Source organism: Clinocottus analis, unplaced genomic scaffold (genome assembly GCF_023055335.1).
Source record: "Clinocottus analis isolate CAN_PGR_092001 unplaced genomic scaffold, fCliAna1.0.p SCAF_18, whole genome shotgun sequence".
Lineage (NCBI taxonomy): Eukaryota > Metazoa > Chordata > Actinopteri > Perciformes > Cottidae > Clinocottus > Clinocottus analis.
In genome coordinates this window covers 15,635,197-15,650,650 of record NW_027175909.1, presented here as the reverse complement: position 1 = coordinate 15,650,650, position 15,454 = coordinate 15,635,197, and the positions used below count along the sequence as shown (strand labels likewise).

The 15,454-nt window shown below is 45.6% G+C and overlaps 1 protein-coding gene across 1 annotated transcript; it reads right to left on the bottom strand.

The window, feature by feature from the left end:
• Positions 1–696: 696 nt before the first annotated feature.
• Positions 697–14,979, bottom strand: dipk1c (divergent protein kinase domain 1C). Its single transcript, XM_068582345.1, has 8 exons — positions 14,761–14,979; positions 7,208–7,411; positions 7,075–7,128; positions 6,458–6,678; positions 6,080–6,362; positions 5,357–5,521; positions 1,787–1,861; positions 697–1,539 (listed from the first exon to the last, which is right to left on the bottom strand). The coding sequence occupies exons 1-8, from the start codon at positions 14,977–14,979 to the stop codon at positions 1,321–1,323; spliced, it is 1,440 nt and encodes a 479-aa protein (XP_068438446.1). The 3' UTR covers positions 697–1,320.
• Between the last annotated feature and the right edge of the window lie 475 nt (positions 14,980–15,454).

The following is a 15,454-nucleotide window of genomic DNA, read 5'->3' as shown; positions in this document are numbered from 1 at the left end:
CAGGAGATCGTCTGCAGGAGATCGTCTGCAGGAGATCGTCTGCAGGAGATCGTCTGCAAGAGATTATCTAAAGAAGAAGGTCTGCAGGAGATCTTCCACCTGCAAGAGATCGTCTGCAAGCGATTGTCTGCAAGAGATCGTCTACAGGAGATCGTCTTCAAAAGATCTTCTGCAGGAAATCGTCTGCAGGAGATCTGAACTCTGACCTCCTGCTGCTCCAGAGTTAAGTTGCTTTCTTTGCATTCAGACCCTGAAAGAAACGGGTTTCTGAAACATAAACAAGGCTTTCCTCCGGCTGTGTCGTGTAGCGGCCAGCTGTCAGGAGGCCGCTGAGCACAAAGAGAGCAGCGAGGAGCGCTTCCCACACCTCCCATGATGCCTCACTCCTCCCATGATGCCTCCTGTCAGAAAGCAGCTGGGCTGAGAGAAGCAGCTGCAGGAGGTTTGGCCTCCGTGTGTTTACACACTTTACTACGAGGATAAATCCTCAGACGCCACGTTCTGCAAGTTCCTCACAGGAGAACTGTGGAGTCCAAACACTGCCCTCAGGAAGGCAGTAGAAGTACTCTGTAAGAGGAAAAGTACTCATAGCAGCCAGTAGAAATACTCTTTTAAAGAAAAAGTATGCATAGGAAACAGTAGAAATACTCTACTAAAAGTACTAAAAGCAGACAGTATAAATACTCTTTTAGAGGAAAAGTACTCATAGCAAATAGTAGAAATACTCTTTTAAAGGAAAAGTATCCATAGGAAACATTAGACATACTCTCTGAGAGGAAAAGTACTCACAGGAGACAGAGGAGAAGTACTTAAAGCAGACAGTAGAAATACTCTTTTAGAGGAAAAGTACTCATAGCGGACAGAAATACTCTCTTAAGTCATTCATTTACTGATGGAGTGGCATTATTAATATTAGTACATTTACTACATCGCACACTAGATGAGCAAAAGTAGGAAACCGTCTGAGGAGACCGGGTCCTGGTCTGGATGTTGGGTTTCCAACATTCATCAAGTCCTCATCGGATCCTCCTCGGGTCCTCATGGAGTTCTTCCAACCCGGGAGGGTTGTTTATTTAGCTAAGGAGCCATGTAGGACATATACACAGTTCATGTTTGACGAGATAAAGTCTTGAGTGAGTCCATTTCCTGTCTCCTGGTCCTAACTGAACACATCCTGCTGGGAGCTCTGGGTTCACTGGATTTCTCCTGGAGGGTCAGTGGACTCCAGGATAAGCATCTCCAGAGGGATCTCCAATGCTTCCCCCCAAAACTGTTTCCGCTGGAAGCCCCGCCCACAAGTCCCTGTCACTCTTCACCCGCTCAGAAGTTCAGCGCAGTGTGGGCGGGGCCTTTCTCCTCCCAGGCCCCGCCTCCTTCACCAGAGGCCCCTCCCTCCTGCAGGAGGCGGGTCAGGATGCTGAGGAGGCGCTGGTGGACGCCCCGACCTTGACCTGCCTCTCCTCCTCCTCCTTCCTCCTCTTCCTCTTCCTCCCCTCCGTCGGTCTCTGAACACTCCTGCACGGCTCGCTGCAGCTCCACCTGCAGGAACACAAACACACGACTGTCACCCAGCAGGCCCATGTCCATGTCGATGAGACTTATTCGTCCCTTTTCTTGTCCGGTAATGGCCGCCGCGGGGCTTCGGGTGCGAAAGTTAACGAAGCACAAGCTCTTCCTCCACCTAACCAGGTAGGTTCAAATCGATAGATGGATGTCTACATTTTAAATACAACGTAAACGTAAATAAACACATATGAACATAGAAGTAAATACACTGTGAACACACCTGCAGAGGGAGACCGGCTTTGGCGCCGAGCAGCGTGGGAGAAAACCACGGCCGGAAGATCTTCTCACAGATCACCTGAAGAAGAAGAAGTGGAATAACCAGAAGGAGAAAGGAGGCAGAGAAGGAGGCCAGAGGAGGAAACAGAGAAAGGACAACGGAGATAGTGTAGTGTGTAGTGAAAAAAGGAGAGAAAGGAGACAAAAGGAAAGAAGAAGATCATTTAAGATATTGATATGAATGTTCAGGTTGAGGTCTGAATCCTTAGATTTCTGTCTTGGTTTGAGGTTTTTAACATCGATGCATTTAGTCAGCTCCTCGTATGGGATCATAGTCCTCTGGTGATATAGTTATGTAGATGTGTGTGTCGTCTGCATAGTAATGATAACACACTTTGTTGTTTTTTCATAATCTGAGCCACTGGAAGCACGTAGATGTAGAACAGAAGAGGCCCCAGTATTGAGCCTTGGGGAACACCACATGTCATCCTAGTCAGCTCTGATGTGTAATTAACTACTGACACAAAGTACTGTCGGTCCTTCAAGTAGGATTCGAACCAGTTAAGTGCTGCTCCAGAGAGTCCTACCCAGAATGCAACAGACTGAGGTTCTGCCATTGTCTGTCTGGATGTCGTTGAAAACCTGAACGAGAGCAGTTTCACAGGGAGAAAGATAAGAAAAGACAAAAGATGACCTTTTTGTTTCTACGTCGATTTGCAGACACACACATACACACACACACACACACACACACACACACACACACACACACACACACACACACACACACACACACACAGAGTTAAAAAAGACAATGCCCCCTTTCTCTGAGGAGATGACTGACAGGCGGGGAGCTTCAGGTGGACCAATAGGACGGCAGCGTGTCATGGACGTGTCAACACCTTCCGTACGGTCTGATCTTCACTTCTTTCTTCTTCTCTTCTTTTGTTCATCATTTGTTCTCTTTTGTTTTTTTGTTTCTCCTTTTGTCTTCAACTCTTCTGTTTGATTTAGCTTTGTTTCTTTTTCTCTTTGACCTCCAGTTTCTGCTTTTAACCTTCTTCTTCTTCTTCTTCTTCTTCTTCTTCTTCTTCTTCTTCTTCTTCTTCTTCTTCTTCTTCTTCTTCTTCTTCTTCTTCTTCTTCTTCTCCCTCGTCTTCATCGGATGTTTCTGTTGTTATTTCGTCCGTAGAAAGAAGAATATTTTCCCTCCGTCTCATATTCTCTTGATGAATGCTTCGGTATCTCGTGTCGTGTGACACGAGATACCGAAGCCGGCCGGGGGATGAGAGTCCTGGTGATGAAGGTGATGAAGGTGATGAAGGTGAGGGAGCTGATGAAGGTGATGAAGGTGATGAAGGTGATGGAGGAAGAGTTGTTTCACAGACGTTTTTCCTCGGAGTCGGACGGGCCGGAGCTTCAGAACCTCTTCAAGTTATGGCTGATCTATTATTATTATTATTATTATTATCATTATTATCATTATTATCATTATTATTTTATTATTATTATTATCATTATTATATGTATAATTGTTTAAATAATGATTATACGTATTATTATTATTATTAACATTATTATACATATTATTATTATAATATTCATTATGATTATACATATTATTATTATAATCATGATAATATGTGTTATTAATATTGGTATTATTTTGGTAATTATGATTGTAATATAACCATCATTATTCTTACATTTTTATAATAATTAAAAGTGCTTTGTAAAAACAGCTCATTCATAATTTATTCCGTGATGTTAATAGAATAATGTAATATTATACGTTATAATTATTCTAATAATTATTTTGAAATTATTCAAAAACAATTTCATTAAATTATAATTTCATTTTCATGTGATAACTAAACCAATATTTAAATAAAAACACCTGATGCATAATACATAATAATGTTGTGTACTAATGTAAAAACATCTACTTGTAGTTATTATTATTAATATGATTATTATTATGATTATCATTATTATTATAAATGGTGGATTGAGAAAACGAAAACATAAAAAAGTACAAATCACAACAATTATTATAATCATTTCTAAAAGTGAATTTTTAATTGTAATTTTTGATGCTTTGTTCTTCTCTATTCTCATTTATTCTGAACATAATAATAATAATAATAATAATAATAATAATAATAATAAAATGTTTAAAGTATCAGAATACTAAAAGGAAATGTATTAAACGCAGATTTCTTCCTGTCGGGTTTGAACCCGCCTCAATCCTCAGCTCAATGATTATTATTATTATCCAGTAATTATCATTCTTTAATAATTATCATTCTTCAGTAATTATCATTCTTTAATAATTATCATTCTTTAATAATTATCATTCTTCAGTAATTATCATTCTTTAATAATTATCATTCTTTAATAATTATCATTCTTTACTAATCATCTTTCCTCAGCGCTGAACTAAAAGCTGAAAGACAGAATCGTTGTTCAGTCGTTTAGTTTTAAATCAGATTATGGAGAAAAGAAAAAGTTAATAAGGTTAAATGAAAACAGTTATAAATAATGATTAATAGTTATTAATGTTGGACGTGTAGAAACAGAAAATGTTCTTTTCTCAAACTGAAAAAAGTTATTAATTATTTTTAGTTTTTCAGTGTTTCATTTTAAACAAATGTAATTATTAATTCATATCGTTTTAACTTTAAATTCATTAATAAACTATTTTATCTTTGAGTCTTTCCTGAGATCAAGAATTAAATATTGGAACGGACAACAAAAATGTAAAGTTTTCTGGAAAAATAATTCAAAACAAAAAATATGAAATTAAAAAAACTCATGTTTTCTGAGAAATGAAGAAACTTAAAGAACAAAACTAAATTGTATATGTATTGTAATATATTTGATTAATTAGGATGTTAGCTCTAAATAATACAAGAAAAAATAAAGTTTTAGAAAATGTAAAAGTTTGGATGATTAATAAAAAAAAACTAAATAAAACATGAACATTTCCACTAAATGATAAACACTGACCTTTGTGTTGTTGTCATAAACATAAGATTTGTTTGTTTGTTTGTTGTTTGTTTGAACTTGTAAATCTACATGTTGTTTTTTGCTAAAAAAAAAACCTTTTTAGTCTTTTTCTTGACGTAAATATACGTAACGCCAGAGATGTTACTGTAGTAAATAATATTAACATGGAAACATAAATAAAACAGATATATTTAAGAGATGTGTGCTAACAGCCTCAGTAACAGGCAGGAAACACAACAAGCTTTATTCATTCATCGGTTTCTCTTCAGGTTCATTTTGACATTTTAATAAAAATGGCAGCGTATCCTGACAAAGAAAAGGCCCACAGGCCCACGCCAGGGTTGCTGTTGCTCTCCTGCAGGTTGCTGTTGCTCTCCTGCAGGTTGCTGTTGCTCACCTGCAGGTTGCTGTTGCTCTCCTGCAGGTTGCTGTTGCTCACCTGCAGGTTGCTGTTGCTCACCTGCAGGTTGCTGTTGCTCTCCTGCAGGTTGCTGTTGCTCACCTGCAGGTTGCTGTTGCTCACCTGCAGGTTGCTGTTGCTCTCCTGCAGGTTGCTGTTGCTCACCTGCAGGTTGCTGTTCCTGCGGCGGCCGCTGCAGCGGCGGCGGTTCAGGTTGCATCCGGACGAGCAGTCGAAGAAGTTGCAGTCGTCGTCGCTGCTGCAGTTCTGGTCCAGGATGTCTCTCATCTTGGGCTCGAAGAACGCCATGTCCACGTCGATGGCCACCACCTGCAGAGACCGGTCATGATCATTATTATTATTATTATTATTATTATTATTATTATTATTATTATTATTATTATTATTAAGATTCTTATTCTTATTATTGTCATTATTATCATTATTGTCATTATTATTAATATTGTCATTATCATTATTATTAATATTGTCATGCTACCGGCCCTTTAAAAGTAACGATGATGCTACCGGCCCTTTAAGAGGAGTAAGGATGCTACCGGCCCTTTAAGAGGAGTAAGGATGCTACCGGCCCTTTAAGAGGAGTAAGGATGCTACCGGCCCTTTAAGAGGAGTAAGGATGCTACCGGCTCTTTAAGAGGAGTAAGGATGCTACCGGCCCTTTAAGAGGAGTAAGGATGCTACCGGCCCTTTAAGAGGAGCGAGGATGCCACCGGCCCTTTAAAAGTAGCGATGATGCTACCGGCCCTTTAAGAGGAGTAAGGATGCTACCGGCCCTTTAAGAGGAGCGAGGATGCTACCGGCCCTTTAAGAGGAGCGAGGATGCTACCGGCCCTTTAAGAGGCCATCGCACCAAACAACACCCCTCACCGTGAGGTCCTTCCTGATGGCAAAGTTCTCCGGCTTGATGTCACACAGGTGCAGCTTGTGGGTGAAGTCGCGGTCGAAGTGCCGCACCATGTGCAGGAAGCTGAGCGCGATGCGGTGCACCTGCTCCCGGGCGCCCCAGCGGCCCCGGGCCCCCGGCCCCGCCTCCTCCAGGGAGAAGAGGTTCTGGTCCCAGGCGTGGCCGGCGGAGAGGAACTCCACGGCGTAGAAGTGACCGCAGGAGCCCAGCACCTGGGCCACGTGGGTGCTGAGGTCCTGCAGCACCCTGGAGGGGGGACAGAGGTTAGAGGTCAAAGGTCATCTCTGGAGAACGTTCTCTGAGTTCTACACTGGGAGAGTCCCGTGTCACGGGTAGTTTACCGGAGGAAGGTGTACTCCTCCTGCTGCAGCAGAGACCACAGCGAGGCCAGCTCCGCCCGGGAGTAGCTCTTCTCTCTGCTGCTCAGCTTCTTCCCCCAAAGCCTGGCCAGGGAGCCGTTTCCTCCTGCTGCTCCTCCTGCTCCTCCTGCTCCTCCTCCTCCTGCTCCTCCTCCTGTTTCTTCGTCCTCGTCTTCCTCAGCGAGTCCCAGAGAGTTCCGTACCTGAGACCAGAAGAAAAAAGAAGCTGCTCTCACAGAAAAAATGTGATCGTATTATTATTAGTTGCATTGCTAGTTGCACTGCTAGTTGCATTGCTAATACCATTACTGATTTTATTATTATCATTATTATTATTATTATTATTATTGGTAGTTATAACTTCTTCATCATGCTATTACTCTCATTATATGTAGCATATGTGTTGTACTTCTGGTCACATGACATCTATTGTCCTTCTGGTCACGTGACATCTATTGTCCTTCTAGTCACGTGACATCTATTGTCCTTCTGTCCATCTTGATGAGAGCTCCTCCTCTCTTGCTCTCTCTGGGCTTTTTGCCCTTTTTCTCGCCTTGAAGGTGTTTTCGTGTCAGTCCAGCAGCAGACGAGCGACTTACTTCCAGAGTGGCGTAGAAAACCACGTCGAGCGGCGAGAGCTCCTCGGCCGTGTCCTGTCAGAGAGGAGGACAGTAAGTGGTTGCCTCTCTTTAGCCCCTCCTCCTTTCCCCCATCACCAGCCATAAACCTCACCTGGTAGTCCAGTATTCCCAGTGGCTCGTACGAGGAGAAGTTCTCCAGTTTGGACTTGAGGATGACGGGGTTCCCTCTCCAGCGCGCCTCCACCACCTTCTTCCCGTTCTCGTAGTAGAGGCAGCGCTTGTACTCCACCAGGCCGAGCACGCACAGGTCCTCACACATGTCGCCCGTCACCGAGCCCTCGCCGAACTCCAGGCACTGCGGGGGAGGAGGGTGGAGATGCTTTTAAAAAACTAAACTTTATTGCGACCGTCACGTTTCATGTCAAAACCTCCTCTCGGAAAAATTAACTTTTTTGAGAATACAAACATTTAAAAAAATATATTTTAATGTAGTATAAAATTAGACCTTTTATTTTGAAAAGCTATGACTTTTATATTGAAATTGAGCAAAATGTTCTAAATCCTGAAGCGCAACTTTTTTTTTTTGCTTTGCAGCGTCAGATTGAAAGCAACTGATCAGAAAACAGAGTCGCCGCCGAGATAAATGCCTCTAGAGCTGGGGAGCTAACATGCTAACGTGCTAACTCCACCACTGACTGCTGACGGGAACCTATGAGCAACATTTATGGGTCGTAAGAAGAGAAAGACACCGAGAGCTCCAACAAACTGTTAAACTTCCCACCAATCTGGGACAACTTTGTGATTTTTTACTTGAGCTGACCTCTGACCTCTGACAGGAGGAGCTGACCTCTGTATTCATGGTGCAAGCTGAAGGCTCGCTCATGAAAGGAGGACGAGGCCGGAGGATTGCTCCTCTCAGCGCGTCCGGAGGTGCGAGGGACGAGGTGGAGGATTAGCGTCGCCCCGCTCGGGGATTACGCCGCTAATCCTCGCTCTGCACACATTCCAACACAAACATCCATCAGCAAGACGCTCAGCGGCTTCACCGCCCGACCGCCGCTGGACGAGCTCCATGGGGGAGGTAAAGGGCAGGGGTGGGAGTCAATGGGAGACAATGGGAGACAATGAGAGTCAATGGGAGACAATGGGAGTCAATGGGAGACAATGAGAGTCAATGGGAGTCAATGGGAGACAATGGGAGTCAATGGGAGACAATGAGAGTCAATGGGAGTCAATGGGAGACAATGGGAGTCAATGGGAGTCAATGGGAGACAATGGGAGTCAATGGGAGACAATGGGAGTCAATGGGAGTCAATGGGAGACAATGGGAGTCAATGGGAGACAATGAGAGTCAATGGGAGACAATGAGAGTCAATGGGAGTCAATGGGAGACAATTCAAAATATGATCTGATCTTCATCTTTAATATTATTAATAATCTTTATTATTAAGGCGCAATGTGTTCATATAATCCTCACAGAGGACAGATGAACGAGACGAGCTTCAGGAATTTACCTCAGAAATTCTGACAAAACGTTAAAATAATAATAGTTATAAATCATAATGGTTATAAATAAAAAATGATAAGTCTTTGATTCTCCAGCAGGAAGAAAAAAACTACAAAAAAGAGCAAATCGGGTAAGAGCTGATCGGGTAACGTGAGACATGCAGACAGGTGAGACATGCAGACAGGTGAGACATGCAGACAGGTTCAATTGTTCCGGGAAATCAGAGACTCGGGGAAAAGAAGCCGGCTGCTGACGGACGCTCCTCCATCGTTTGCTCACATGTTGACGGAGAGAGAGTTGAGATAACGGAACGCTTAGCTGAGAGGAAACACCTGCACGCGTCCTCTAGTCCTCTAGTCCTCTAGTCCTCTACCTGTCCTCTAGTCCTCTACCTGTCCTCCACCTGTCCTCTAGTCCTCTACCTATTCTCTACCTGTCCTCTAGTCCTCTACCTATCCTCTAGTCCTCTACCTGTCCTCTAGTCCTCTACCTGTCCTCTAGTCCTCTACCTGTCCTCTAGTCCTCTACCTATTCTCTACCTGTCCTCTAGTCCTCTACCTGTCCTCTAGTCCTCTACCTGTCCTCTAGTCCTCTACCTGTCCTCTAGTCCTCTACCTATTCTCTACCTGTCCTCTAGTCCTCTACCTATTCTCTACCTGTCCTCTAGTCCTCTACCTGTCCTCTAGTCCTCTACATATCCTCTCGTCCTCTAGTCCTCTACCTGTCCTCATGCTCACCTTGTGTATACAGAGCCATGCTAGCTAGCTTCCAGTCATTATGCTAAGCTATGCTAACCCCATAGTGTTTGAATTGTTGTAAACGAACACAACGAGATAAACAGTCAAGCAGTCAAAGTACACAGATACGTACTGAAGTACTTTGTAGACCAGGTCTAAAAGCACGAGTACTTTACTCTCCTCATGTCTCCTCACGTCTCCCCACCTTTCCTTGCTCCTTCCTTTCCTCCTTCCTTTCACTTCCTCCTCCCCTCTTTCCTTTCCTTTGTTCCCGTGACCAGCGTCTCTGACCTCAGTGACAATGTGAAGGCAGTACTACGTCGTGAGTACTGTGATGTACTAATACTTCAGCTCATGAGTGACGTCCTGTAGGAGTGAAAGCCGAGCTGCTGGAGGGAGAAAGAGCTCTTTGTCGTTGCTTACATTCCTTCACGTAGAACTGAACCAGGACATCGAGACCTGCAAGACATTCCTGAGGGCATAAGGACCTGCAAGACATTCCTGAGGGCATAAGGACCTGCAAGACATTCTTGAGGACATCAAGACCTGCAAGACGATCCTGAGGGCACAAAGACCCGTGAGACATATCTTAGGGCATGAAGACCTGCAAGACATTCATGAGGGCTGCAAGGCTCCATGTCTGCAGGTCACCATGCTTTCACACTGCTGAAGGAGTCCCTTCAAAATAAAAGCACATGATGCTGTTCCAATGTCTTGTCTTGTCTCCTCATGTCTCCTACTGTCTCCTCATGTCATCCCTTCAAAATAAAAGCAGTTTTTTTAAAGAACACTTTGAGCTTTGTGGAAAACCGGATTAATTCTTCCTTTAAATGTCAAAGTTAATTCATGACTATCTATATGTTTATGCACCATGAATCATCCGGTTTGTCTTCCGTTCTAAACGGAGAGAAAGACGCCGTCCGAAGGCCCAAAGGCGCCGCTGCACGTCGACTTCAACAGAGCCCGGATTCATGCGGCGGACCGGAGGTCAAAGGTCGAGAGCAGCAACGCACGACGTCCCGAAGGTCAACGGAGAACAATGTGATCTCTGAATGACTCGTATTCACACACACACACACACACACACACACACACACGTGGGCGCAGCGCTGACCTCGCGCTCGCCTCACAGGAAGCGGAGGCTGATCTCACAGAATCAGAGGCGTTCAAGGTCCAGGAAGAAAGTTAGGGCCTTTTGTCTCTCAGCAAACCCCAAACCCACGGTTCACAAAATTAATGACTAAAAATATTATTTCTGGAGCAGTTCAGTGTTCAGTGTGAGGATATAAAAATGTCTCCAGACATTTATTTATTTAATAACTGCTCACAGAGTTTCAGGCCGTTTCCTCCGGAGAGGAAGCTGACGCTCTCTGGTTGAAGCGGTTCAGGCCTCTGAACGACGGGACCGGTTGGGCGGCTTCAGACGACCTCCCGCGCAGCAGCTGCAGGTCGTGGTTTCGGTGCCCTGAAGGTAAATATCCCACGAGCCGCACGACAGTTTGACTCCACGATGTGATCAGAGAGCCGAGCCGCTTTGTGCGCCGCTGCGCTTTGGCCGCGAGCTCCAAAATCCTGTCAAACCTCCGGTTCATCCTCACGGAGACACACACTGCTGCTGGAGGGCGTGCAAACAGACACACACACACACACACACACACACACACACACACCTGTTGTATTCACAGGGGCACGGTGTGTCTCTGCTCTGTGATGAACGAGTCATGTGACTCGAGCCTCATCTCTGATGTTTATTCTCAAAGTAACTTGAAAAACTAAAACGTATTCGGCTGCAAGATGAAATATTTTAGAGGTCGTTTGACTTTTTATCCACGTCAGCGGCTTTTTAAACGTTCTTTAGTCAATATATATATATATATATATATATATATATATATATATATATATATATATATATATATATATATATATTGCTACATAGCAGCATCTGTCATATCTTCTTCTGTTTCTACTGCACTTGATCTTTAATTAAACGTTTCTCAGAGTATACGTACGTACTGAAGGTATAATACTGCTTTCCTTCATGTACTTCATGTACATCAGAGCCGGACCGTTTCCTCTCTTTTCCTTGTGTGAATCAGGTCGTGAGGAGACGATGAGTCATGGTTATATAACTCTTCACTGGCTATTAAAACCTCTCCATCGTCTCTCTGGAGGAGAAACGTGTTGAAGAGATGAAAACAGCTGTTGATCACTTCCTGTCGCTTCCTGTCACTTCCTGTTTCTGGTTCATGACCAAGGGAGTCATCACAAACACGAAGGTACGGCGTCCCACAAGGTCCAAACAGATGTTCCTGTTTACTGCTTTTTGTTTGTCATTAGTCAACAGACAATGAAGGTTAAATACGACACGAAGCTCCTGCTGTCTCGGTTTGTCCCTGGAAGCAACATTTAAACCCACCAGGCCAAACACAGGCAGAGGGCCAGAGACCAGCAGCGATGTTGGAGCCATACATAGGCAGCGTGGCCACAAACATACAGATTTCTGCCTCAACACAAACCATGTGTGCCGAGCGACGACGTGATTTATCTGACGAGAAGAAGCCGGTGAGTTAGAAGCTTTAGAGCGGATCAGTTTACGAGAGGCTGAAGCAGCCGGCTGCATCCTGCTGACGGCACCAGAGACCCAATGGAGACCACTGGAGACCACCAGAGACCACCAGAGACCCACTGGAGACCACTGGAGACCACCAGAGACCCACTGGAGACCACCAGAGACCCACTGGAGACCACTGGAGACCACTGGAGACCCACTGGAGACCCACTGGAGACCACCAGAGACCACCAGAGACCCACTGGAGAACACTGGAGACCACTGGAGACCCACTGGAGACCCACTGGAGACCACCAGAGACCACCAGAGACCCACTGGAGAACACTGGAGACCGCTGTAGACCACCAGAGAGCACCAGAGACCCACTGGAGACCAGTGGAGACCACCAGAGACCACCAGAGACCCACTGGAGACAACTGGAGACCACCAGAGACCACCAGAGACCACCAGAGACCCACTGGAGACCACCAGAGACCACCAGAGACCCACTGGAGACCACTGGAGACCGCTGGAGACCACAAGAGACCCACTGGAGACCACCAGAGACCCACTGGAGACCACTGGAGACCACTCCGTGTGTTAGGCGGCAGTTTGCGTCTCTTTGGTGTTGTTTTGTGTCTCTTTGTGGTTGTTTTGTGTCTCTTTGTGGATTTTTGTGTCTCTTTGGGGTCAGTTTGTGTCTCTTTGTGGTTGTTTTGTGTCTCTTTGGGGTCAGTTTGTGTCTCTTTGTGGTTGTTTGGTGTCTCTTTGGGGTCAGTTTGTGTCTCTTTGTGGTTGTTTTGTGTCTCTTTGGGGTCAGTTTGTGTCTCTTTGTGGTTGTTTTGTGTCTCTTTGGGGTCAGTTTGTGTCTCTTTGTGGTTGTTTTGTGTCTCTTTGGGGTCAGTTTGTGTCTCTTTGTGGTTGTTTTGTGTCTCTTTGGGGTCAGTTTGTGTCTCTTTGTGGGTTTTTGTGTCTCTTTGGGGTCAGTTTGTGTCTCTTTGTGGTTGTTTTGTGAATACTCAGTTCAGCCCCTCGCCGTCAGCATGTTGTTCCAGTTAAGGAGCCAGCGATCCTCCACGAGGGCTCGTGAAGCTGAAGGCGTCGCCGCCTCGCTCCCCGGAGCCCCGAGAAGTTCCCGGCCTCCACCCTCAGACGTCTCCACGTGACTTATGGCCTCGCCTGCCTCTCGGCCCCGTCGGCGGTTACGAACCCGAGAGCGGTTAAATCTCTGGCTTCAAAAGGCTTGGGAGGGCGGGACGATCCCACAGGAAGTAGTCGCTCAGGTACGGACAACACCTGAAGCCGCTAACAGGCCTGAACCGGCAGCCGGGTCACATGTCAGCTTTGTCTGCAGAGCTCTGTGGCTCTAAGACAGATTTGCAGAAAGCTGATCCTGCAGTGGTGTTTTAGAGGAGGGGGGGGGGGGGGGATCCCTTCATGCATCTGTGCTGCATTACCGCGACCTGGAGAGCTGAAGCAGCTTCTGGAAACACGGAGCGTCCTGTTGGTCTCCGTCAACGCGTTCCCCAAACATCTCTAACAACGTGACAGATGTTCCGTCTGTTTGTTGACGCCGGAGCGCCGAGTTTATTTAGGATTTCATCAGCTTCCAGTTTGGATCTTCGAGAGGTTCGGTAGGGGAGGGAGGGGCGCCTGTGTGAGGGGAATGTCCCTCTGAGACTCTGTGTTACTACAACAACAACAACAACAACAACAGGGTTGCGTTGCTGTATCTCTTCACCCTGAAACCATCGTTTGTTCAACAGGGAAACAAACTCAATGTTTCCATCACGTTTTGTAGAAGAAGAGCAGCCGACGTCGCTCTGTGAACACTCAGCCGGTCCTCGCTGGGAGATGAAGTCATTGATATTAATCTGATTAAACTCTTTTTCCTTTTGGTGAACTTGGAGCGGCTGAACAGAGACGACATGTCCTCATTGAGCAGCGCAGCGCTGCTCGGTTTAAAACCAGCATTCACTCATTTCAAACCTATTGTAACCGAATCTTAACCTCTGATGCTCCTCCACTGACCTCTGCAGGGAGATGGTGTGTCCACTAAAAATGAAACGAAGGAAAAGAAATAAAAAGAGACGAGGAAGGAAGGAAGGAAGGAAGGAAGGAAGCGATGCGTCAGACGGGAGAACCAAAGAGGATCGATATGAAAGAGAATACAGGCTGAGATGAGAAAGAGATAATCCAGAGAGAGAGAGATGTAAAAGTGTTTGTGACTGCCGGAAAGAAAAGAGTCTCGTTATCAGTGTTTTTACCCACAGTGCACCAGGAGATAAAACTGCATGGAAACCTATTTCACGTTCCTGCAGAGTATGAAAATATTAATTATAAATCAGCACATTGATTTCCTTCCTTTAAACCCTTTAACCCTTTAAAGGCTAAAGGGTTTAAAGGGTTTAAAGGGTTTAAAGGGTTTAAAGGGTTACCCCTTCAAACTCTTTAGACCTTTTAAAGGTTGAAGGGTCTAAAGGGTTAACCCTATAAACCTTTTAGACCCTTTAACCCTTTAAAACCCTTTAACCCCTAAGGGTATTGTTTGAGTTGTGTTGAGAGGTTGTGCATACCTGATCTTTGTGTTTCATTTGATATCTGACATGTTTTTGGAGGATAGATTTCTTTCTTCATTTGTACCTTGTGACCGGATATAAAAGGGGCCCCTAATGAGGCCCTGGGGCTCTACAGGTTTTAAAGTGAATTATTTCCTCTGAACATGAAGCCATCAGAGACCAGAAGACTCACCGGCCGAGGAACAGAAACTCTTCCAGAAGACGAGTCCACAGAACCAGAACCAGACCTCCGTCAAAGGAAGAAGACTGGATTCTGTGTCTCTCATGATTTACTGCACAACACAAAGCCAAAGAACACAAAGAGCCGTGGGTTCGAGACCCGCCACTCACCAGCCTCTGCAGGATGCTCTTGCTCTTGTCGTCGGTGCAGTAGTCGGACAGGATGCTGCGTTGGACCAGGACCAGCCCGTTGAGGAACAGCCAGGAGCCGAACCAGAGCAGAGCGAAGACCAGGGTCCCCCGCCGGGACCACAGCCGCAGGCCGAGCCACCGGAGCGGGCCGAGCCACCGGAGCGGGCTCGGCCCGCGGCCCGCCGCTCCGAGGAGCATGTCCCCACCGAGAGTGGGGCCCCCGGGGGCCGCCGGAGGAGACGCAGGACGGGGCGTTGAAAGAGTAACGGACGCTTCAGGCCACCAAAAAAACACCAAAAAAAACAACCTAAATCCTCCAAAAAAACCTTTTATTTTAATCCAGAAGAGAGTCGAAGGCGTCGGAGCTCACATGAATGACTTGATTATTCGCGGATAATTGTATCGTCAGTTAGACACCGGGTTTCCCGTATCTCCCATGATGCTTTGCAGTCGTTTAAATCCAAGAACTCGTGTCTAATAAAATAAATCGACTCAGACGAGGCCGAAAAATTCAGGACAAAAGTCAGAAACAGAAGAAGAAGAAGAGAGCGGCCGGTAGTCGTCCAATCAGAGCGAGGCGGCCCGTAATCGTCCAATCAGAGCGAGGCGGCCCGTAATCGTCCAATCAGAGCGAGGCGGCCCGTAATCGTCCAATCAGAGCGAGGCGGCCCGT

Excerpts from the sequence above, each read along its gene's own strand:
- dipk1c (XM_068582345.1), bottom strand. The coding sequence starts at position 14,979 with ATGCTCCTCGGAGCGGCGGGCCGCGGGCCGAGCCCGCTCCGGTGGCTC. Across the intron at positions 1,862-5,356 it reads GCAGGAACAGCAACCTGCAG|GTGATCTGTGAGAAGATCTT; the intron begins GTGAGCAACAGC and ends CTTCTTCTTCAG. Across the intron at positions 1,540-1,786 it reads AAGCCGGTCTCCCTCTGCAG|GTGGAGCTGCAGCGAGCCGT; the intron begins GTGTGTTCACAG and ends GTGTTCCTGCAG.